The following is a 24938-nucleotide window of genomic DNA, read 5'->3' as shown; positions in this document are numbered from 1 at the left end:
TTTGAATTATTTTTTTCTAGTGTTAATTGTTAGTTGGCATGTAGTCCTCTTTCCATTTCCTTGAAAGCACAAACTGGAATTAATGCAAACATAGTATTCTTTATTACAACATTTCACTCAAAATACATTTCTATTTAATATTTACACATTACACATGTACATCATAAAGCAGGCACCTTTACAAGACTACATGAGTGTGAAATCATCTAAAACATTGACATGGTGTACAGATTTAGTGTCATTCTGACCAGCTGTGATAGAGAATCAATGTGTGAATCCACATGAAAGCTCAATTTACGTATCATGACTCATATTGTGATTACTGAAGGACTTGATAAAACATAGTAATAAGCCTTATTGTTCATCTCAAATATGCATAAGCCCACTGTCTGGTGGACAATTAATGCATCCCCAAAAATGGAAGGAAGTTATGTTATTTATGGTAAGTGTGAACAGTAACAAATGCTACATGACGTTTTGCACTGATTTAACACTGACTGCATTAAATTACAAATATAGGCTACATATATACACATTACTGTTGGCACAATACATAAAATACAACCAAAAAGTGTTCTGAAATCAACATTAGACAAAATCTATTTCAATAAATCAATCGTTTCAATGTAGTAAAGCAAACAACACTGAACCCTGTTAAAACCGAATTCTCATGCAAACCATCCGTTTGCTTCATGGCAGTGTATTAAAAATATTCACGCTGCTGATAGCAAATAGAGACATTTTTCAGAATGTGTCTGCTTGCTAGGAATAATAAAGGAATAATTCAATATCTTCAATCCACCATTAGTAATAAATAATACATTTGTGCAAACGACTGTAAACAAACTAGGATGTGTAGGAGCTTTGTTTGCTCATTTAAAATATACTTTCCTAGACCTTCATATTAAAAAGATAAAGTACAACAACTGTTAATACGAAAATACAGCTTTGTTTACTTCAATAGTGTGACGGGTGATTTAAATGACCTTAATAGGGACACGTTTGATGAATTCTAGTAAGTGTACAAAACTATAGTGCACTACTTAAAGCCCTACATCTAAATGTTATCATAAAACTCATCAGTTTCACACTGTAAAGAGGTACTGGTTTATGAAAAAAAAAAAAGACCAAACATTTTTAACTCTACAATGGTCATACAAAAATGCAAACATAAGAGAAAACAGTAACATGAGAGCAAGAAAAACCAAATCAGCATTAACACCAAGGTTTCTGTGAGTGTTTATGGATGGCTGTCTACTAGCAGCAGGACTTCTTCTTAGCTGCGTTGTCTACTAGTGACACGGTTTTCTCTTTTTCTCTGTCCTCTTGTTCTTTCAGAACTCTGGCAGAGAGAGAAAAAAAAAAAGTGTCTCATCTTATAAGGTGCAGTACAATGCAACAAAATAATAATGTGGGAATAATAGCCTGGCTGAATCGTCAGTGCTGAAAATCTATAATTTTTGCTGTTGGATATGCAATTAACTTTTCCAGGTATTAAGAATTGTTATGCCAACACTCTATTCACTTACTGAAGCATACTTTTAAGCTTGTAAACTAAGGTTAGTGGCATAAAATATTGAAAGTAGAATTGTATATTTCTTCATGTTACAGTGTGTGTTTATGTAAGTGAAAATCTGTATTTATTTGTTTTGCATGGGCAGAAATTCTTCTTCAACATATTTTTTATTTTTCATTCTTATTTTATATTTTCTATAGAACTGTTCGACAACCAGGAACTCTGCGCCATTTTTTAAATACCAATCTATTATTGTGGTATCATAGATTACAGACAAACCCGGCACCAAACACGTAAAAATGAAACAAACTGTGGTTGGTTGTTTGTTTTGTGGTTGTCAGGCAGTCATTTCCTGTCTATGGGGCCCGTTCACACGAAATGCATTTTTGCGTTTGAGGGCAGTAGAGAATGAAAAAAAAAAAACAGTAAGGTCTAGAGACGCAAATTCTTTAAGCTTAAGCGCCGCATTTGCAGAACAGTGTATCATGCATGAAACGCGGGCACAAATGTCAAATACATCCATCTAGCGTATGTTTACATAGAAAAACCAAGGAAATTCTGCGCAGTTAAATGCAAAAACGCGTTCTGTGTGAATAGGGCGGTTCTTGACCAGATTAAACTGCAAAATGTTTTAAAAACACTCGTCTACACCGATCAGGCATAACATTATGACCACCTTCCTAACATTATGTTGGTCCCCCTTTGGCCAGCCTTCGCTCCCCACGTGCATCAGTGAGCCTTGGCCGCCCATGACCCTGTTGCCGGTTCACCACTGTTTCTTCCTTGGACCACTTTTGATAGATACTGACCACTGCAGACAGGGAACACCCCACAAGAGCTGCAGTATTGGAGATGCTCTGACCCAGTCGTCTAGCCATCACAATTTGGCCCTTGTCAAACTCACTCAAATCCTTACGCTTGCCCTTTTTTCCTGCTTCTAAAACATCAACTTTGAGGACAAAATGTTCACTTGCTGCCTAATATATTCCACTCACTAACAGGTGCCGTGATGAAGAGATAATAAGTGTTATTCACTTCACCTGTCAGTGGTCATAATGTTATGCCTGATCGTTGTATATTGTGATTTTAAAAGAAGTTAGTCATATAAAAAATTTGTTAATAAACTCGGTTACAAAGGTGTCCTTGTTACAGTGCAATTATACATTTACGTACTGAGTAATATCAATTAACAACATGTACTTACTATAGGGTTAGGAATAGGGTTTGGTTTAGAGTAAGTTGCTTGTAATTATGCATAAATTACAGTAAGTACATAATGTGTAACACTACAATAAATTGTAACAATAAACTCTTACCTTGCCATGTGAATCATGGACTCTGTCACATTGTGGTTTGAAAAAGCACTGCACTCATAGAAAATCAATTGAAAGTCCTGAAAAAGTGAATAAAATGACAAAATAAGGTATGTTAGAATAAAGGGTCATTCAGTATGGTTCTTAATGTCTGCTGAGTACGTAAAACAGTAACTGACAGGAAACCACTTCATACATCTCATCAAACTACAAACTGATTCTCCATGTCTGAGTCAGTTCTTTTACATTTCAAGAGCGCAATGCTTAAAATGTTTAATGGTGATCCATGAGTGCCACTCCAGGGCCCAGATTCACTCACCTTGGCTAATTTCTCTCCTGTTCCCAGTGGTATTTCTCTCTGGCCATCTAGATCAGTCTTATTCCCCAAGAGCATGATGGGAATGTCCTCACCTGCTCCCTCCTGTAATATGAAAAATGACAACCACTTCCCATTATAAACAATAAAAACTGCAGTGTCGATACTGTTTAACTTGAAATAAGCATTTTAATCGCTTTTTTGGTTAAGATATACTTCTGTTCAAAAGTTTGCGATTATTAATATATAATGTTTTTGAAAGAAGTCTATTATGCTCACCAAAGCTGAATTTATTTGATCAAAAACACAGTGAAAAAAGTAATATCGTAAAAGGTTATTACAATTTAAGATAAATGTTTTCTATTTTAATATATTTTAAAATGTAATTTATTCCTGTGATGGCAAGGATGAATTTTCAGCATAATTATTCCAGTCTTCAGAGTCACATGACCCTTCAGAAATCATTCTAATATGCTGATTTGCTGCTCAAGAAAGAATTATTATTATCAATGTTAAAATCAGTTGCTCTGCTTCATATTTTTGTGGAAACCATAATATATATATATATATATATATATACACCTTTAGTATTCTTTGATGAATAGAAAAAGCATTTATATGAAGTTTAAATCTTTTGTAACATTATAATTGTCTTTACTGTCGCTTTTAATAGCTAATTTACATAAAAAAGAGAAGGAAAAAAGCGCAAAACCACCAACTGCTACTTGCTACTACTAGTCGGAAGTAAATAATATTTATAATTGATCATAACTAGAGTGTGTTTTATTGGACAAAATATTTCTTTACCCTATTATTTCATTAATATTTCAATCAATTTCTCAAACAAACTTCATTTTAGATATGTATGTGTACATAAGCATACATTTTGTCATTTACTCATAGAGAAAGTGAAAATGAATGACTCACCTGCACGCTGGCCAGCCACTGCCTCACTGCTGTGAAAGTCTGCTCATTAGTGATGTCATACACCACTACCACACCATCGGCCTTGCGAAAAAACTGCTTGGTGATGCTGCGATACCTGACGACGGAAACCCACAATGAAACTTCTGCATTAATCTTTTGCATTTATCTGTTAACTTAGTAGACACAATAGCAACAGAACAACTAGGTCTCTGATAACATACGCACTATAATTCATTAAACTTGTTTCTATTAGAACATATCACTCACCTCTCCTGTCCTGCTGTGTCCCACATTTGAAGGGCTACCTGGCTGTTGTCCACTGTCAGAGTCTTCACACTGTAGTCAATACCTGCACACACATCACACAAATGAAAGAAGTCAGTCTGAAGGAGGAGGAAGGGGGTCTGGCATTTAATGTCTTCATGCTTTTTTTCCATCCCAGAGGAAGCTCCACATGCACAAGCCCTGACTAAAGGGCAGATGGAATTGATTTGAGGTTTTAGTCAATACCAAGTTATTGATAAATTTTTAAAACCAGCTAAATACAGGAATCATGCAAATTGAGACACATTATGTTATGATGTCTTTAACTTTCAATATTGAGGCAGTTACTTTGCAAACAAAATGGGTCAAAAAGTACAGTGATATTACTTTTTTTTTTTAGAACCATGGTATTCTTTTTAAGTACCATGTAAATAACATAGTGCATGAATATGATAATCAATCAGTGTCATAGCACATATCAAAATGTGTGGTATTACAGCATCATGGTATTGTCACGGTGCTATTTTGTAAAGCCATTTTACTTTATTGTAAAAATACACTAAATTATTTTTTAAAAAATTAGATTTTTTTATTTTCATTTTAAGAAATTAATACTTTTATTCAAAAAGGGCAGATTATTGATCAAAAGTGACAGTAAAGACTTTAATATTGCTTAAAAAAAAAAACAATTTCAAATAAACGTTTCTATTCATCAAAATGTTTCAGTTTCCACAAAAATATTAAGCAGCACAACAGTTTTCAACATTGATAATAGGTTCCTTGAGCACCAAATCAGCATATTAGAATGATTTCTGAAGGATCATGTGACATTGAAGACTGGAGTAATGATGCTGAAAATTCAGCTTTGCATCACAGGAATAAATTACTTTTTAAAATATATTAAAATAGAAAAATTATTTTAAATTGTAATAATATTTCACAACACTGTTTCTATGTCATCTATACTACTTAGTGTTACATTTGAAACAGTCCTCACTGTGATAACGTCACGACTGTTTCAAACGTTGTGTGAGACTAAATATCTTTTAACAGTGTCACTGTCATCAGCATGTGGAGAATTAACAGAACCAACAACACAGTGACAAGTTGTGAAACAAGCCAAAAAATAGCTTTAGAGCAACATGAGGGTAAGTTAATCATGACAGTTTTAATTTTGAGTGAACTAGTGCTTTAATATTGAGGCTATTTAGGTTAAATAAATCAAAATACCTATAGACACAAGTAAACATTAACAAGTGAATAGAAGGCCACTGACCTACAGTAGCACATGTACCAGGGTGGAAACAGTCGTCACAGAAGCGACGTAAAAGAGATGTTTTTCCCACGCTGGAATTCCCTACCAGAACAATCTTAAACAAGCGATCTGGACCTAAATTGGACCCTTCATCCTAGAAAAAAAAAAAAAAAAAAAAGACACCAAGATTAGTAGAAGCGGAAAAAACCTCCATTTACCCAAACGCTCATATTTTATACCAAATGTCCAAAATTAGCATTTATCATGCACCAAATGCAAGTACATTGTATTTTGAATTGTAATAAAAATAATAGTATAACCTGCTAATGTCAGCAAATCCATTAAAAAGAAGCAAACAATTAATAAATTATAGTTTCACAGAATATTGTCTCAATTCATTAACTATAAGTAGGTAATGCAAAAAATGACCTTTTGATTGTATTTTCATGGCTGTTAATTAATTCATTGCCATTCTTTTAATAAAGTAAAAGGATTGCATTTACTGATATCAAGCAAAATACACCTAATATCTACTACACTCTTAAAAAAATAAAGGCGCCAAAAGGGGGATGGAAAGAAACATTTTGGGTTCCCAAAAGAATCTTTTAGTCAATAGTTCTTAAAAGAAACATTTATTCTTATACCAAATTTACATTGCAAAGGTGGCACAGATGCGCCTCTGAGCTGGCATTTAAGTGTTTTTACAGAAACTGCTGCTCAGAGATGGCATTAATGCATTTACACATACTAGGTCCTGAGGTGGGTCAGAGTAGGCATGATTTTATCTGGCTTTTATGCAGCATTGTCTTTACACAGGCACAGACAGCCTTAACTCATCTGTGTGTAGTTAGTGTGGCTAAAGGTAGTTTATTAATGTAAAGAACCATTTTCCACTATGAAGAACCAATTTTGTGCAATGGAAAGATCCAATGGATGTTAAAGGAACCATTGAGGCCAATTAAGAACCCTTTTTTTAAGAGTGTACTCATTTTGAAACCTCAACAAGTGTCCAAGGTTTTGACCAATCAAATCGTATTCTCACCGACTGGACTGTCTCTTTGCCCACAGGCTGTCCCCTGGGTGAGGTGGGCGTGTGTGAGACTCCTAGAGGTGGTGAAACAGAGGTTGGAGTGCTGGTTGTGGGGTAAATATTGCTCATCTGGAGATCAATGCCCTCCTCCAACTCCTCATCTTCGCTCCATTCTCTGAGCTGGGCCTGATAACCCTGCTGAAGGAGTTGGGGGAGGGGGTCCTCCTCGATTGAGATGATCCTCTGGAGCTGGTGTTTTGAATGAGGTCGCCCATCTGCTATGTCCTCAAGGTCCATGCTGTGCCCATTTACACCAATTGTGGTTTTCCGCTTAGAATGAGGCAGAACTTCTTCATCCTCGTCACTGGAGATGACAACAGCCACATGTACAGTATACTTACATTTATTTACCAAAATGACATGAGCAAGATGTAGTATCTTTTTTGATTACTCATGCTATAAATATCAAGAAAACATCTTCTTATTGACGTCTTCACAATAAGCTTTGATTAAACTTTTATCTCAGGAGACTCAAATCCTTTTTGATTTTGCAGATTCACTGTATCCTTTTATCTTGAGTACCGTTGAGTGTACAAATGGCATTTTCACACAGCCTTACCTCTTGAATGACTGCTTCCGCTCAGCGTGATTCAGAACAATTGATCCAGACTTTTGTGTCCATGAGAGTTTTGCAGCAGAGGTCTTTGGTTTCTGAGAGACAGCAAACAATGACTTGAAATAGTCAAAATGCAGGATCAGTACAATGTCTTATATAACATCTATATGAACCTACTTGATAGCACATGTCTCTTTCATCTCGTAAATGTTTGTTCATTTCCCTAAGAGGAATTAAATAGAACACATTTCAATTCTGGGCAAACATAAAGACCTTCTCCTTCATTTATAATCATTTCTTACCTTAGCAAATCAAGCTGCTTGAGAAGACTTGACCTCTCTCTTTGCAGGCTTTCTGTAACCCTATAAATCTCCCTGTAGAAAACACAAACTCTTTCAATGACAATGAGTTTGGCAGCAAGATTGACAACAAATCAAACAAGGGACATAATGTACAAAAGCTAACTGAACAGACATTATGAGAAACCAATGTTAAAATAAATAAATAAATAATCTCATTTTCATTACTGTAATGTCAAGAAACTAACTTTAAGTAAAATATAGTATTTACTCAAACTACAAATATCAAGAAAACATGTCTGCTTATTGGCATTTTTACAATAAACTTTGGCTTTCTAGATGAAGCACTAAATGTCATAACATCCTCACATCTCTCGCTCGTCATGCAGGCGTGAGGACTGTTCCTGCAGCAGCATGAGTTGCTCCTGGGCCAGGCTCAGCTCCTGGGTGGTATGTTCCAGCTCACGGCTCAAGTCCTCATTATACTGTTTGAGTTTGACGTTCTCTACGGCTGTCTCTCGTTGCTCACTGTGCAGCTCTCGACACTGACGCTCCAGCTAATGGATATCAAACATCACACATGTACACACAAATGAAACAATCAACACTCGAGCTATCATCGAAAACAATTAAAGCACAAGAACATCTTCGAAACAGTCTCAAATCATGATGTATAACATGACCATCAGGTTTTACGTAAATGTTCGGCATCCATGCCAGGCATATTTACACCTCTATTTAGAACTGAGATGGCCTTGGAAGTGTTATTGTGAATGTTTGGCTAGGACATTGTGGGAGGAATGAATTGATAAGAAAGCTCTTGCACTCATGCTTTTACACACAGCTATGCTGCTAAACATAGACACAAAAAGGACACAATACCATGTCTATAACCAAACATACATGCAGTACCAAACTTCAGCTCTTCACATAAAAGTCAAACAAATTAGCACAGACAAAGTCGGTTTCGATCACTTGTGCACAAAGTTGCACTGCAGCAATAAAGAGAGTAATTTGTTTCAGTTGTTCACAGACGAGAAGAGAAGAAAATTAAGCTTGTAATGAGAGAAGCAAAGGAAGCATTAAGACTTGTTACTTTCTGTTCATTCATTAGCACTGAAAGGCTTTTGTTTATTGTGTGTATAGATCAGTGTTTGATTTTGTGTGCGTCAGCTTGCTTTCTGAAATGGCTTGGCTATGGCTTTCTGAAATTTGAACATAAATTTCCAGCAAATGATAAACAACATCTGCTGACTGTGTTAAACAATCTGAGAAGAATATATGTCAAACTTGAGTATTTGAGTTAAACTTCTTAAAATGTAGATGTTATGTTTGAGTATGTTACATCAGGATTAAAACCGTTTCTGGAAATTATCTCACCCTCTGTGTAGATCAAATATCTTTAAATATTTTTTTATTATTAATATTTACTGCAGTTTGTTGTCATTTCCTTAATTTTATTGTACTACAATGTATTATTCAAATAGTGAATGGACGAGCAATTACTTGATACATTTTACTAGTTAAACTGGTTTAGTGACTACGTAAAAATGAATTAATTTTGACCAACCCGTTTCTGTTTGTTAGAAAGCATTTCCAGTTCTTTCTCCTTAGTGGAAAGTTGGTGCTCCAAGTCTTGACTGCGAGACAAGAACCGCTCGGAATCCTGGAGAACATAAATATCACATGACAATTTACAATTTACCCTATATAGTAGTGTGTGTTGCTATGGGGTTGTTAGGTGGTTGATATGGTGCTCTGGGTCATTCTTTATTGGTCAAATTAAAAAAAGATGTCACTGCTAAATCTCTATGGTCTCTACATATGCCTCAGATTCTTCCTTCAATGCAAGTCTAATCTCCCCATTTTATAGTCTTCATTTATGCTGTCCTTAAAGTGCACAATTTGAGATTAATGTTAATACATTACATACTCAGAGCTTGGGATGTTAAAATGACCAATTGTAATAAAAGTTTCACCTCTAAGAGTATCCTGTCTTTCTCATTCTTGATCTGTTGCTCCATTTCTTCATACAGCCTCTGGATTTCATCATCATGCGTCGCCACTTTCCTATTAAAGATGTCAGGATCATTCAAAAAGCTTTTAAGTCATTTGGACAAATATCAACGTATTAAACACTATTCAATGCATTCATGGAATGGACGTCATTCAAAGAGCATTATTCTCTACAATTTGATTCAGAAGAGATTTCTCTATTTTTAACTCGTTCCCATGTTTTTTTGGTTTGCTGGGGAGAGAATATTAAAGTTAGGAACAAATCAAGTAACAAAGGCAGCCAGAGAAATCTTCTAGGAGAAGAAGCAGCGTGATATCATCTTTCATTTACAATAAATGCCATGCTCATATGATCACTGGCAGGTCCAACTGACATATTTCAAAAATATGTCTTTAAAAGCTACAGGAGACATGGCTATCAAGCCTCAGTACACGCTCTCCATTGTGGTTAAAAAGAATACATGTAGTATTTCAACATTAACGGGGATCAATATATTAGAAAATTGAGTGTTTCTCATAATAATGTGTGCATTTACTGTTTTCATTAGAAAAAGTCTACTGGCTGCATGTAACATATCCTTTGATAGTCAACAGAATGCTGCTTCAGTCTTCAGTGCCACATGATCCTTCATGATCATTCAAATATTTGATTAGAATCTCTGATTTGGTTCTCAAGTAACATTTTTACTATCAACTATGAAAACAGTTGAGCTGCTTAAAAGTTTTGTAGATTTTTTATTTATTTATTTATTTATTTTAAATATAATACATTCTTTCTGAATAAAATTATTAACCCGGGTGACCCCAAACCTTTGAATGGTAGTCTAAGGGTGTGTTCACACTTTGCAGGTTTGGTTTGATTAAAACAAACTCTGGTGTGTGATTGCTGTTAGTGCGGTTCATTTGAATAAGTGTGAATGCTACCAACGAAAAGATGGGTCTCGGTCCGCTTTCAAACAAACTCTGGTGTGGTTCGACTGAAATATGAATGCAACATGGACCAAAGACATGTAAACGAACCAAAAACAGGACATGATGTCACAAGATGCGACCCTAAAAAGTTTTTTTTATCGTCATAGTCGCGATGTTGCCCATCACAGTTCGGTACAGGCATCAGAACTGCATCTCCTCGCAGCAGATCTTCATTTGTGTGTGTAATAGAGGGATTCCTGATGCTGTTTTTCAGCTCATTCATATGTACTCACATACAGAGAGGGCATTTAGCCCAGCAAACAGCATTGTTTTGGATGTCCGACAAGTTTCGTCGCACAATATATGTCATAAATATACGTCATATCTTTAGGTTTGGTGTTAAAAATGACAGTGTGAACACTAAGCGAACCAGGACTAAATGTATAATTTTCTTTTTTGGTCCGGACCAAAAGAACCAAGAGAACCGAACTACAAGTGTGAACACACCTAGTGTTTAAATACTGAAAATTTTCAATTATGATAGTACTTCAAATGTCTTGTTGTATATGACTACTAATGTAACATCTTTTTTAAAATGCATGATGCATTAACATTCTAAAAGGAACAAAGGTGCTAAAGTGACATCTGACCTTTTAAGAGCAGTCTCCATCTCTTTCTTCTCCTGGTTGGCCTCTTTGATCTGATAAGTGACCCTGGCAAGGAACTCCTCAAAATTGGACAGGAGGTGAGGCTCGTCTCTTCTGAGCTGGGCCCAAAGACTCCGCACCTCTCCTGGACTAAGACATCACAACACACTTACTGCATCATATATCTTATCAAATTATTGTTTAAAAAAAAAATTTGCAAAACTTAGTGGTTTTTAAAGTTTGTTGAATGTTTTATCTGCACATGATCTAAGTTTTCTCTATTGTAGTATACTGCATCACACTCCACAAACAATGTGCTCTAACAAGCACTACACTATATTAAATGTTTAAAAACATCTATAAATATACCAAGGCCCAATGTAAGATTTTATAATAATGTTTTCAGTACAGTAACCTTGGTCTTGGAAATAAATTATTTCATAATCATGGCTCCAAGTAAAGATATTAACAGAATTTTCTGTAGCAAAGAAAATCTCACAATATCAATAGGTCTCCTGAAAGGAAATCAAAATTACACATCACGAGTTTGTGGAAATAAAACTTAAACAAAAGCTTTTATTTACGCTGATATAAGAAATGCATTAGCCTTGCATAGCCGGACCTTCAGACTGACGGCAGAAGGTCTGGATTCCATAGCGGCTTTCATTGGCCAAGGAATGCCCTAGATTACGTTTGACAGACATGTAAAGCAACTAATCACAGTTCATTTTGTTCAGCGTCGTGTTTAGAGGCGTGAATATATAAAGTCAATGTCCCAGGCAGCAACAATGATGCAACAATGGTGCTGTGAACTTCACATAATTTTAAAAAAATCCATTGAACTGATAAATGCCTATTGTCACAGCTGTAAACATGATGGCATTTTTCTTCCATAAGGGGGTTTGGCATCACGACCATAGATATGTATATGTTGATGCCACATTCGACCGCTTCACACGTCAATGCGCTCGCCATCTTGGAACGGTAAGTGTGTCGCCACTCACAGTAGGAATCAATTATTCCACAATATTGCGCAGCTTCTGGTTGTGAAACCACAGAGATTTAAATTCTCGGGATTTAAATAACCTTTCACAGGTGAGAATGTGTTGGTTTGTGTTTATGTATTAACTCAATATTACAGGTTTTTAAACTACGGTAACTTTCTAATGCCTTCGTTTTGTTGTATTGTGTTTATTTAGCAAAATCATCTGCTGAAGTCTATTGCAGATATAGATATTCATACATGCGTCTAACTACAATTGCAGACATACAGTCAACTCAGTCTCGAATGTTCAAGGACTGGCTTTGACTGTTCCAAAATGGCGGAAGGCTTACATATATCAGCGGCCCATAGAAACAGCCGCTAATGAGGCATTGATGGTCCAGATGACGACTTCGAAATTCCTGAAGTATTTCCCATTTTGTGTGCCTTCAGATGTTCAGCCAACGGTCGGTGGGCATGAAGTCTGAGGCTGAGACTAAAGATGCATATCAGAATCTAATCCAAACTGTCAGCTCCCCTTTGAAAAAGCAATAACCGTACACAAGGATTAAGGTCAGTCAGAAGGATGAACTTTTATAATTGATGTCTTCCACCATCACCGTTTGCCTTTTAGGAATGGCGGTAGTTTGCTGAAAGTGCATCCGGTCATGCGTTACAAACTCACCATATGGTCAATGGGAAGACAATAATTTGCCCTGTATTAAAATCCCTTGGTCTTTTCAAAGGTGCCTTCCTTTGGGAATGTGCTGTCTCTTATTTGTTTATCTTACGTCATATCAGCAGCAAAGGTTATTTTTATGGCAAACTCATAGTAAAAATTTAAATAATCATAATAACAAAAACATTCTATACAATAATTTAATATTTTTCTTACAACAATATAAAAATATATATATATATAAGCTCTTTCAGTTTGATATTTGATATAAAATATAAAATCTTCCCAGGAGAAAGGGGAAAATGTGTGCTATATCTTGCTATTGACTGTTTTGGGGAAATTTCTATCCAATGTATATGTTAACTTTCTATGCCTTGTTCATTTTGGTGTAAAGAGACATTTAAATTAAATATAAATTATATGATTATGATATTTAGAAATACAATAACTAGTTATTATGGATAGAAATACATAACTAATCTGTTTTAAACATGAAAGCAGTATCTAAGAAAACTTAGACTAATTTAAAAACCCTAACTAAAATATATAACAACCTAAAAATGATCAATTATAGGATTCATTTCAAATGTTGGTAGATTTTCCAGTAAGTGTGGCTGACTGAACTGACACTCACTCTTCAAAGATGTTGCTCGCCCCCAGGTTCTCCATTAGCATGCAGAAGTGTTTCTCCTCGTCCTCCTCTGCCCTGCTGATTCTCTCCTCCCCTGCCCTGCTGATTCTCTCCTCCCATTGGCTCTCATAGAGCACTTCCGGAGTCTTTCTTGAGACCAGCTCCTCACCTGCATGCAGCTCTACTGATGCCACACCAGAGCCAAACATAAACTCACCTGGATAGACAAACACATTAGTAAATAAATGATACAGACAACCTAAAATACAGCATACAGTATCAAATCAAGGAAAAAAAAATTTTTTTTAAACTGAATGCTGTATGGATTCAAATCTGAACCGCCAATGCAAACATACTAAAGCCAGAAGAGAACTCCTCAAAGGTCAGATATCCGTTGGCATCCGCATCCAAAGTGTCAAAGACGTTCTCAAGTTCCTCAGCACTCAAAGGAAGCTCTCCATTTAACCTCTACAACAACATGACAAATGATAATGACAGGTTATAAGAAGCACAATGCATTTTGTATCACTTAAAAATAATTAGATTAAGAGTATAAACACAAACAGAGAATTCATTTTTTTAAAAATTAAATATTATTTTGTGTACGTTTAAACCACCAATCAAATATAATCCATTTAATTGGTCTTACAAAGTAAATCAAAACTCATTAAATCTTTTTTTTTTTTTTTTTATGAAGCATGAACTGAATGTTACACCAAACCAAACCAAACCAAATTTTCCCCAGTTCTTTACCAGGTTATTTGTGTGTCATGACAAAAGTTTTAAACAAGGCTGACGTTTGACACCTTTAAAATAACACAGGCTGTGTCTTTCCGTGATCAACCCAGTTAACACACAGTAAGAATGTTACTATTCTTAGGAAGCAAATAACACACCCTTGTGTGGGAACCTGACAAATGTTTGCTCAGATATGCTCTGGTATCAGCTGTCCCATAAAGCTCCATATATAATTCTCTGTGTGACTTTAGCGTGGGTTTTTGGCTTTTTTCTGTACTTGTAAAAGTCAGTTGTAAATGCTGATGGATGTGTGAAAACATTTGCGTAAAGATGCGCACAAACTGTGAGCCATCACCCAGTTCCTCTGTGACAGCGTCGAAAAAACAGTAATAAAACTCCTCCTGTGGCTTTTTTGACAGCCTGAAAGTTTAGAAAAAGACGCTCTTTGAAACACCATTAGTGTTGTCAGCGTTTTCTGCCAGACCAACATGTGGTTGACCCATGATGCAAGTTACTTTGCCAAAGACATAAATGTTTTGTCACAGTTTTCACAATAGCATATTCACATTCACACAGGTTTAATAGAAAGTTTTAAATCCGTATGGATTTGTGGGATCTATTTAATCCAAATAGGTTGAAATAATAAGAGGCATCATTTAAATAAAGATGAGGAACAAATGTTTATTAATGCATTTTCCACAGACACTGGATCAAAGCTGTGATGCTTTTGAAAGGGGCTCTTCAGAGCAAGGACCGAGAGTGTGACTTCAAAGGAAGCCTGTACAATCAATGGAAGAGGTGATCGAATCTGCACAATAATACAACTGAAGGGGTGGTCTAAAAACGCCCACCACAATTCCAGGATGGACATCCACAAGAGGCTGAAAATCCTTATTTATATATATATTATATATATATATATACACACACACACACACTATGATCACACTATGATCAATTGGTGGAATATTCCATTTTCCATAAGTAAACAATTTATATGGGTGAACAAACACAAATTAGCTCAATTAGCTCATGGTTTGAAGCTGAAACAATGCCAGGAAAACCAGATGATTCAATACATTTTTTTTTTTTTTTTTTTTTCATTTTTCTTTACCTTTAAAGCTCCAGGCCTAATCACAAATCATATGGATGCCTATTTCCCAAAATCCTTACCTGCATATCCCGTCGTGTAATGAAGCCTTTGCCCTCTATGTCACAAATCTGGAAGAACTCTCTGGTCTTCTCAAGCACAGCACTGCAGTCGTTGTCACTGGGCGTCCCCTGCCTGTCTTCTCCCCTACGATGGGACGCCCGATCCACCTTGGAGCCACAGGTGTTGAAGGTGGAGAAAGATGCCATGGCGTCCATGTGTGTGTTTGTGTGTGCGTATGTATGTGTATGCGAACTCTCCTTTCTCACATGGGTCAGCCCTTGACAGAAGAGAAGAGTAGAGAGAGAGAACAAAGCTTTTGAGTTACACCACATCACATCCTCTTAAAGCGGCGCCGAGCGCCATCTCTTAGCAACCATCTCTTTAATTAGACAACGAGGGCACTGAGATGGGCACAGGAAAAGAAAGAGCATTAAAAAGACAGAAAGACAGATTGAGAGAAGGCGTCAAAATGTGTATATTTAGACAGGTTATGTTTGTAGGTTACAGATGGCCATAAACTGTCCATTCAGAGAAAGTATCACTGCTTTTACAGCTCATTTTACATGTTAGCTGAATTTCATAAATTGCTACATTGATAGAAAATGATATTAAAGAGGAGAAACCACAGAGGAATCTGCTTTCAATCGCTAGAGAGCTGTGACAAAAGAGACCCCGAATTTATAGGATTTGTTTACTATAACGTATAGGCCTACTTTAAAAGTTTGTGGTCTGCAAGTTTTTTTTAAGAAATCAATACTTTTATTCAGCAAGGAATTGCATGAATTTAATTGATCAAAAGTGATAGTAAAGACTTACAAAAAAGTATTTTAAATAAATGCTGTTTTTTATGCTGTTCATCAAAAAAATTAAAAAATAAAAAGTTACAAAATAATCAGAACAACTGTTTTCAACATTGATGACAGTAATAAGAAATACAACAAATCAGTATATTAGAATGTTTTTTGAAGGATCATGTGAGACTGGAATTTCAGCTTTGCCACCACAGGAATACATTTTAAAATATATCAAAATAGAAAAAAAAGTTATTTAAAAAATTGTAATAATTTTTCACAATATTACTGTTTTTTACCTATTTTTATTTATTTGTCAAATAAATGAGAAACATAAGAAACTTAATAACTTATTAAAAAAAATACAAAATAATTGTAACTATAGACATTTTCTGAGAGTGCATGGTGCATGTCCAGTAAAAATTGCTGCAACAATATTAGGATACTGTGAGTGGTCGCCAGGGTGTTTCTATGTGATATCTAAGATGTTCTGAGTGGTTGTTATTATTAACTTGCTGTTGCGTAGCAACATGTTTATAATAATTCCAGCATAATATGATATTCTGGGCCCGTATTTATCAAGTTTCTCAAAGTGCCATTTTAGTCTTAAGTGCTAAGAATTCATGAAATTTACTTCCTACTTTCAAAGTTATCAAATTTCTTAAAGCTAAGAATCACTCTTACTCTCCCAGTTATTTAAGACAGCTCGAGAGGTCTCTCAAGTGGTTAGGAGTTGCCAGTAAGGGGCACTGAGGAGACAGAGATGTGTGCAAAACTTTCAGGGGAGCAAGAATATTTTTGAAATGTTTGACGACGAGCAGTTAATTAAACAATATCATTTGGACAGAGCAGGCATCATTTTTGTCAGTACTGGTTAATGTTGGGCTGAACTTGTTCGACTAATTCAGCAAGCAGTAGCGCTTCTTCCTCCCGCCAGTTCGGTTTTCTTTTAGAATCACATGGTGGAAAACGTGTTTATCTTTCATTTCCAATGTGTATATCATAATATCATAATGTATTCTCTTGAAAATTCTTTATTGTCAAATGTGTGTTGAATGTAAACTCCTCTTAGGAATTTCAACATTCAATGTGAATTTATCTGAGAATATTCTTAAATAATGAAATCTATTCAGTGATTGGTCCATGCCTATGTCGTCATCCAAAATCCCGTTTGTGGCACAGCAAAGTGTCGTGAATCATCTCTAAAGCTGGGTGCACACTGTGCGATTTATAATAGTCCTTTATGATTGTTGCTTGTCAGACTGTACGAACATGATCCTCATGTCACACTGTGGGATCTCAGCTGGCCTATATGTCAGACTGTACGACAGTCAAGACGCGTTTTTGCCTAGGATTATAGGAATCTTTTAGGATTCTCAAAATTTGCCTCAGACGACCAAATCGTGGCCAAAATCACACAGTGTACACCCGCCTTAAGACTGACACTTAAGAATTAGTCCTACACTTTACTTAAATCACGACTGAGATGCTTGATAACTAACTAAGAGCAAAGAATTTTTTTACTCTTAAGTCAATTCTTAGCAGTGTTCTTGTGAGTAATTCTCAGAGGCTTGATAAATACGGGCCCAGGTCTCTAGTATGTCCAATATATGTTGTGGTGATATTGTCCACTTATAGGGACAATAACTTTTTATGCGTTTGGTTGTTCATTTACACATCAACAGCGTTTTGGGGGACTGAAAACAGAAAATGGATTTCAAAGTGCACGTTTTTGAAAATGATACCACTATTGTCTCCGTGTAAACTACAAAAACGTGAATTTGTGAAAACGGTGACGTCATGTGCACGTGTATTATTATATATGTTCAGTCTACAGGCACGTAGTGTTTCTTTACAAAGTGACATCGCCAACTACTGGACTGGCAGCATAATACAGCATTTTGAGTCATTTTCGCAAATCCGTGATCTGTACATGAATAACGCAAAGGAAAAACTTTTCTGCTTTTAGTATATCTCTGTCATTTAAACATACCCTTAGACAGCTAGTAGGATAAAGCCAAAAACTGACCATAGATGTTCTCTCAAAAATGTATCATATTTGAATAGCAAATAATTTGAAGTGGAGACATTTCCATTTCAAAGAATCCACTACAAACATTGCATCTTAGCAACTCTAGTGGGTTTTTAGAAGAACTTCAAAAAATTCTAACCAGCTCTGTAAGGGACTGTGATGCAAAATGAAGCAAGCAGATGAAGCAGAAGATATAAGAAATAAATGTATGATAAAGATTGCACCTCTGGGTTTTTTGGCAGACATATTGATTAAAACTTTTGTTTGCCCATCATAACAGCTTGTATATGTGCAATATTGCTTTCTGTTGTCTAACAAGAAAAATCTAACTTAATTAGCATTTCAGCTGCACAGAAGTAATCTCAAAGCTTGTGACAATTTTTCTGTGACATCTCCTTGATTGTCTACAAATTGAGTTAGTTGGCTGTAATATTGCAGGTAAGGGTTTAGAAGGAAATCGGTTATATTATGTCTGTGTGTAAAAATGTGCTTATCAAGCAAAAACGTTGCTTTATTCACAAACAATATTTCAAATTTGCAAACAAGTTAACTTTGGAGGGAAACATAGGCTACCTATTGTTTGTAATTCTTTAGTACTGTACATATGACCGTATTCACTCTAAAATGGCTTTAGGATGGGTTTTTAGTAAAAACTCATGTCATGCCTCTCCCAAAATTTTAAAAAGGAACTTTATTACTACATCCTACAAACTAGGTGTGGCACTTGCGTACAACATCTGAATTTCATCAGGGTCTTGTTGGATAAAAACACATCTAGAGAGAGAAACATCTACATAGACAGTCCATGGCTGTCAAGAATAGCAGAAACTAGAGGACTGAAACACTGTCTCTCTTATTAGTGGAATACAGACGTTTTTTGTGCAGTGACCACAAGTTTAAACTTAATGGGATTGATGGGAGCTGACAGGCCATGCCACAGATACAAGAGTGGTGATGCGCATTTCCTCTGGGTATTGACTGGGAGATCCACAAGTTTGCCGTTTCAAACTTCTGAGTGCAGTGAAACCGAATGATGCTTTCAGTGGCCTTAGTAAACCTGACCAACAATCAAACTCCAAACTAGCCCACTAAGGAAAGACCATCATGTCAGCCACAGGCAAAATTATGTCTTCAACAAGACTTGATCTAACTCATTTTTTTCTGAAGAAAGACGAACATAAATAGTGCTGACAGATAAAATAATACATGTCATGGATGAATATTTATTGAGTAATTCACTATTTTGTAGAGGGGGGTCAAAATGCCAGTTTTCATCTGAGATTTGGAGCCAAACTGCAGGGAGGTAAAAATTACTTTAGAAAGATGGCAGCATCATTATGTTATTTTTACAGATATTAGTATTTCTATCAGTTTAATTTGTTGACTTTATCAGTATTTGTTGCATTATATTCCAATGGTAATAATTCAAAAAGGGGGGAAAAAAGCAGTTTTCAAAACTTTATTTTTATTTTGGTATGTTCATTTTTAAAGGCCCTATGGTTAATTCCAAGAGATATGGGGCTCTCAATGCAGCTCAATGGGCAAATTGTTGAACTTTACCCATTTTCAATGGTCAAAAACCAAATATGGATGAATTTTCAAACAGCTGATCACTTTTACTGATACATTTTTTTTTTTTTTTTTTTTTTTTTTTTTAGAAAATGACAGTTTCGCTAGATAAGACCCTTATTCCTCGTCTGGTATCGTTTAAAGCCCTTTGAAGATGCACTGAAACTGTAATTTTGACCTTCAACCATTTGGGGTCAATTGAAGTCCACTATAAGGAGAATAATCCTGGAATGTTTTCATCAAAAACCTTAATTTCTTTTTGACTGAAAAAAGAAGGAGATGGACATCTTGGATGACATGGGGGTGAGTAAATTATCAGGAAATTTTAATATGCAAGTGAACTAATCCTTTAAAGAGGAATGTCTAAAGAATAAATGAAACTAGGACTGTATCTTCTTTCCCTCAAAACAACTGAATTAAACGTACCAATTTTAACAATATTTCAGTACCAAAAATACACTGAAATGGCCAAGTTGAGGCACATTAACTTCCTTCCAGAGATGTGTACAATACAAAAGTGAAATAAAAGTATTTCAGCAGGTGAAAAATGTTATTTTGACCCCCCTCTACAAAATAGTGGATAATTCAGTAAATTTTTATCCGTGGCATTTAATATTTTGGCTTTCATTATTATTTATATTTATCTTTCTTCAGAAAAAAATATTAACAAAATATAAAATTTGAGCTGGGGAACTGGTTGAGTCGACACAGAATGACCAAACTACAGTTAAAATGTAATGTACAGACACCACTGTACATCAATGACGATTATCTTAAAGGCTTTGCGATATCAGCATCATAATGAAATATACAGTAGTACCATATGTGTTTACATATGTTTATGTAATTATAGGCCAGACTTAAAGGATCAGTTGACTTAAAATGAAAATTACCTCATGATTTACTCACCCTTAAGCCATCATACGTAGGTGTATATGACTTTCTTCTTTCAGACGAATACAATCGGAGTTATATTAATAATCACCCTGATGCTCCCAAGCTTTATAATGGCAGTGCACGGAAACCACCTGTTTGAAGTTCAAAAAAGTGCATCCAACAATCATGGTTTCTGTACACTGCCATTATAAAGCTTGGGAGCATCAGGGTGATTATTAATATAACTCCGATTGTATTCGTCTGAAAGAAGAAAGTCATAGACCTAGAATGGCTTGAGGGTGAGTAAATCATGGGGTAATTTTCATTTTTTAAAATGCAACATTCTATTTTAGATAATACACTGCCGTTAAAATTTTTATAATGTTTTTGGAAGAAGTCTCTTATGCTCGCTAAGGCTGTAATTATATTGATCAAAAATACAATAAAACAGTAAAAATGTGAAATATAATTACAATTTAAAATAACTTTTTTATTTTAATATATTTGTATACAAAAATATAATAAAATGTAATTTATTGGCAAATCATTACTCCAGTCTTCAGTGTCACATGATCCTTCAAAAATCATTCTAATATGCTGATTTGCTGCTCAAGAAACATTTCTTATTGTTATCAATGTTGAAAACAGTTGTGCCGCTTAATATATTTGTGAAAACCATGACACATTTTTTTCAAGATTCTTTGATGAACAGAAAGTTTAAAAGAACAGTATTTTTTAAAGTAGAATTTTTAAACATATATTCACAGGCAATTTGAATCAATTTAATGCATCTTTGCTGAATAAAGGTATTAAAAAAAGACCCCAGTCTATAGACATTTCTTTTGAATTATTTGTAAATTCTTTACTACATTTTTGGAAAAGAAAATAAGTAAGTTGATCTTAGCCTATTGAGCTGTCCTTTTACCAGAGCTACTCCTCCCTTTGTGAACTTCCTTCAGAAGGAATATCATTACTGCTTTGCATATAACATTTATCTATTCTGCCATGCTAATAAAGAGAACACTGTACTGTGCTGAGAAGTTCAAACAGTTTAGGTGCATGGACAAACTTACTAGCTTCACTTAAAGGGTTAGTTCACCCAAAAATGAAAATTCTGTCATTAATTACTCACCCTCAGGTCGTTCCACACCAGTAAGACCTTCATTTATCTTCGGAACACAAATTAAGATATGTTTAATATCTTAAAAAGGTATATGACTCGTCCATTGACAGCAATATAATCAACACTTTCAAGGTCCAGAAAGATACTAAAACTGTCGTTAAAACAGTCAACGTGACTACCATGGTTCAACCTTAATTTTATTAAGTGACGAGAATACTTTTTGTGTGCAAAAACAAAACAAAAACGACTTTATTCAACAATATCTTCTCTTATGTGTCATTCTCATACATTGTTTACGTCCAGTGCTTCCAGAACGCCGACTCATTATTGGCCGGCCATTATTGACAGGGAAGAGAAGAGATTGTTGAATAAAGTCGTTATTTTTGTTTTGTTTTTGCACACAAAAAGTATGTCGCGTCATAAAATTAAGGTTGAACCACTGCAGTCACGTCGACTGTTTTAACGACAGTTTTAACGTCTTTAGTACCTTTCTGGACCTTGAAAATGGTGATTATATTGCTGTCTATGTACGAGTCATATACCACTCGGATTTCATCAAAAATATCTTAATTTGTGTTCCAAAGATGAACAAAGGTCTTACGGGTGTTGAACGACATGAGGGTGAGTAATTAATGACAGAATTTTCATTTTTGGGTGAACTAACCCTTTAAATATCATGTCTTTACACCAGTAAACATGTCATCAGATGCTTTTATCCAAAGCAACTTACAATGCATTTGTGGAATAAATTTACCAGTAAAGGCTTTAGCATCCTGTGACCCTACAGTGGTTTGGAGAATGAATGGATGGATTTACCATTACCATCACACCTACAGAAACACTATCGCCAGCTGTGATTCTGTAGTTTAGGAGAAACCATCCACAGTTTGTGTGTCCATGTAGGTTATTATATTATATTACACTATGCAAACATTATGTTGTATCAAGACTCAAACGGAAAGTTTTTCTTGCCAGTCCAGTTAGACAACGCTGGTCTAACACAGTAGCTAAAGACAATGCTTAGAGAGAGTCTCTATATTTAAAAGAGAACAAAACATTTGTTGTTACTAAATACACTGTTCTTGCCTATCACATTGAAATTGAAATGCAATGTGAAAGGACAAAGCAATGCATTTTCACATATGGACCAAAGTAAAAAGTCGTGTACTACATGAAAGACAATATGCAACTCTACAAGCAGTTAATGAAAACAGGAACACTTGTTTCCTCCTCTCAGTAGGAGATTCCTTCACACACTTTCTTTCACACTTCCTGTTAAGAGTTGCCCAAGCACAGAACACAGAAATAGTTAAGTTAAACACAGATCTAGGTAAATAATAATAATAATAATAACAACAACAACTTTACCTTTAAACAGGCAGCCGCGGATGTTACTTCACAAAGTCCATCCATGAAGCGACAATTTGTTATTAAGAAAAGTACTATTAAGAGTGAAACTTTTCACAATTTTGAAGTGACATTAACTGCAGAAAATTTCTGCAAGCAAAGACTTCTAGGCTGAAGATTAATTGAACGTCCAGAAGATCTTGAAACTGAAGCTGAGCGCGTTAAGGACACATGAGAACAAGCTGCTGACAAGTTTGATCAAACACTCACTGCTGCGCGTTCACGGGGAGGGACTCGCGTCAACGTGGACCTGCATCCGTCTGTTCCTATAGCAACCGAGGAACGCACGCGGAAGTTGGTCGATAGACCTTCAAAGCAGCGTCATGACAGGTATGAAAGCGACGCTGTGTTTTCAATAGCATCCGCTGTAACTATCTGTATAAAGCTCTCTGACCAATTATAATTTTCCAGAGCTCTGCTGTCTAGAGTTTTTTTGTTTACTGAAATTTCTTGAAAATATATTTTTACAGTGTTTCGTAAGCAAAACAATCCAAAAACCACATTAAATAACAGTACAACCCACTGAAGAGATGTATCTATCCCTCACAGCGTCGCTTTCATTCCCGTTAAAAATCAAAGATGGCGCTGCTGTGAATAAGGCCTACACTAAATACAAAATAACACAATGACAATTAGTGAATTGAATTTAAATGTAATCTACTGTATTTACCCCGAAGGTAAATTTGTCTTGTGGTGCAAATAATAATAATAATAATAATACAAGCAAATAGATTTCCCAAAATATATCATTTGTTTAAGTATAGGCCTGTACGGTCTACTACTGGGTAATAAGTGGTATTTTTCTCGTATGACAAATGTTCCTAAACAGAATACAGGTAGCTACATATAGAAATATAATATACTGTTCATAAATTAATATAATATAAATATTCAAAAGAGTGCCCCTTACAAAATAAATAAATAAAATAAAAATAAAAAGTAACCATTGCCATTGTTTCCACCAAAGTACCATAGTTGCTACAATATGCATTAATGCATAATGCACAGTGCCACCTAGTGGATTCTTTGAGTGCAGATTCACAAGGCAATCAACATTGTACACTTGTCGCTAATTTAAGGTAACGTCAATTAAAAATACTTTTGTGCTGAGCTAATGTTGTTAATATCGCAAATATTGGCATTGAGATACTGTATGTCAGGTGTTTAGGTGTTACAGATTCTTGTGTGTTACTAGGCCCTGGTAGTCTGGAACCCACAGTCATGTCACTGCTTATGCTCAAATACATTCGTTCATTGATTAGCAGTGGTGTCTCTGTGCCAAGGCCACGTTGGGGTTGTTGTTTTTTTTTTTTTTTCTGACTGTTCTTTACATATGGTGTTTTACTATACTTGTGAACGTCTTGGCATAAGTCACCATTTTGTGTCTGAGCACAATGTAAATATGTCCCCTCTCCCAAGCGTATGATGATTTCTCTCTTTGACATATAAGTTGCATATGCACATGCATATGTGGTTGTGCATGATCAATAGACAGAATGAACACGGGCTGTTGGGGGTTTGTGGTTGTGCAAAGGATATATTTTAACCAGGAAGTGGTGATTGGGGGCTTATATATATAGGCCTATATATATAGGCCATTTGCTTTTCGTTATATCAACATGTTGTTTTTTACTTTATTTTTGAGAGTATGCGATTTATTTCTTTTATTAGTTAAATCACAAATAGGTAAATTCTGAGTGGTTGGGAACGTTGGATAATTGTAATGATTTTAATTGTGTAAATTGTGTAGGCCTATTATATGCCATAGGCTTACTTGAGGGCAGCATGAACGTCGATCAGAATATATTTGTACAGATTGCTGTTTATTGTTTGCTTTTCACTTGTG

At 35.4% G+C, this 24938-nt stretch overlaps 1 protein-coding gene across 1 annotated transcript; it reads right to left on the bottom strand.

The window, feature by feature from the left end:
* Nucleotides 1–79: 79 nt before the first annotated feature.
* cracr2aa (calcium release activated channel regulator 2Aa) lies at nucleotides 80–23639 on the bottom strand. Its single transcript, XM_051870916.1, has 18 exons — nucleotides 23054–23639; nucleotides 15315–15571; nucleotides 13760–13871; nucleotides 13407–13620; nucleotides 11115–11261; nucleotides 9516–9606; nucleotides 9107–9202; nucleotides 7906–8093; nucleotides 7540–7611; nucleotides 7415–7460; nucleotides 7241–7332; nucleotides 6634–6985; nucleotides 5613–5745; nucleotides 4340–4421; nucleotides 4073–4187; nucleotides 3149–3250; nucleotides 2833–2909; nucleotides 80–1342 (listed from the first exon to the last, which is right to left on the bottom strand). The coding sequence occupies exons 2-18, from the start codon at nucleotides 15507–15509 to the stop codon at nucleotides 1258–1260; spliced, it is 2199 nt and encodes a 732-aa protein (XP_051726876.1). The 5' UTR covers nucleotides 15510–15571; nucleotides 23054–23639; the 3' UTR covers nucleotides 80–1257.
* Between the last annotated feature and the right edge of the window lie 1299 nt (nucleotides 23640–24938).

The sequence above is a fragment of the Ctenopharyngodon idella genome, chromosome 18 (assembly GCF_019924925.1).
Source record: "Ctenopharyngodon idella isolate HZGC_01 chromosome 18, HZGC01, whole genome shotgun sequence".
Lineage (NCBI taxonomy): Eukaryota > Metazoa > Chordata > Actinopteri > Cypriniformes > Xenocyprididae > Ctenopharyngodon > Ctenopharyngodon idella.
Note: the sequence above shows the minus strand (reverse complement) of the source record. Positions and strands in the feature narration are given on the sequence as shown.

Coding starts and splice junctions, on each gene's coding strand:
- cracr2aa (XM_051870916.1), bottom strand. CDS start 15,509: ATGGACGCCATGGCATCTTTCTCCACCTTCAACACCTGTGGCTCCAAG. Junction 13,872..15,314: donor TTACACGACGGGATATGCAG/GTAAGGATTTTG, acceptor ATGTTGTTGTAG/AGGTTAAATGGAGAGCTTCC. Junction 13,621..13,759: donor GGAGTTCTCTTCTGGCTTTA/GTATGTTTGCAT, acceptor TTGTCTATCCAG/GTGAGTTTATGTTTGGCTCT.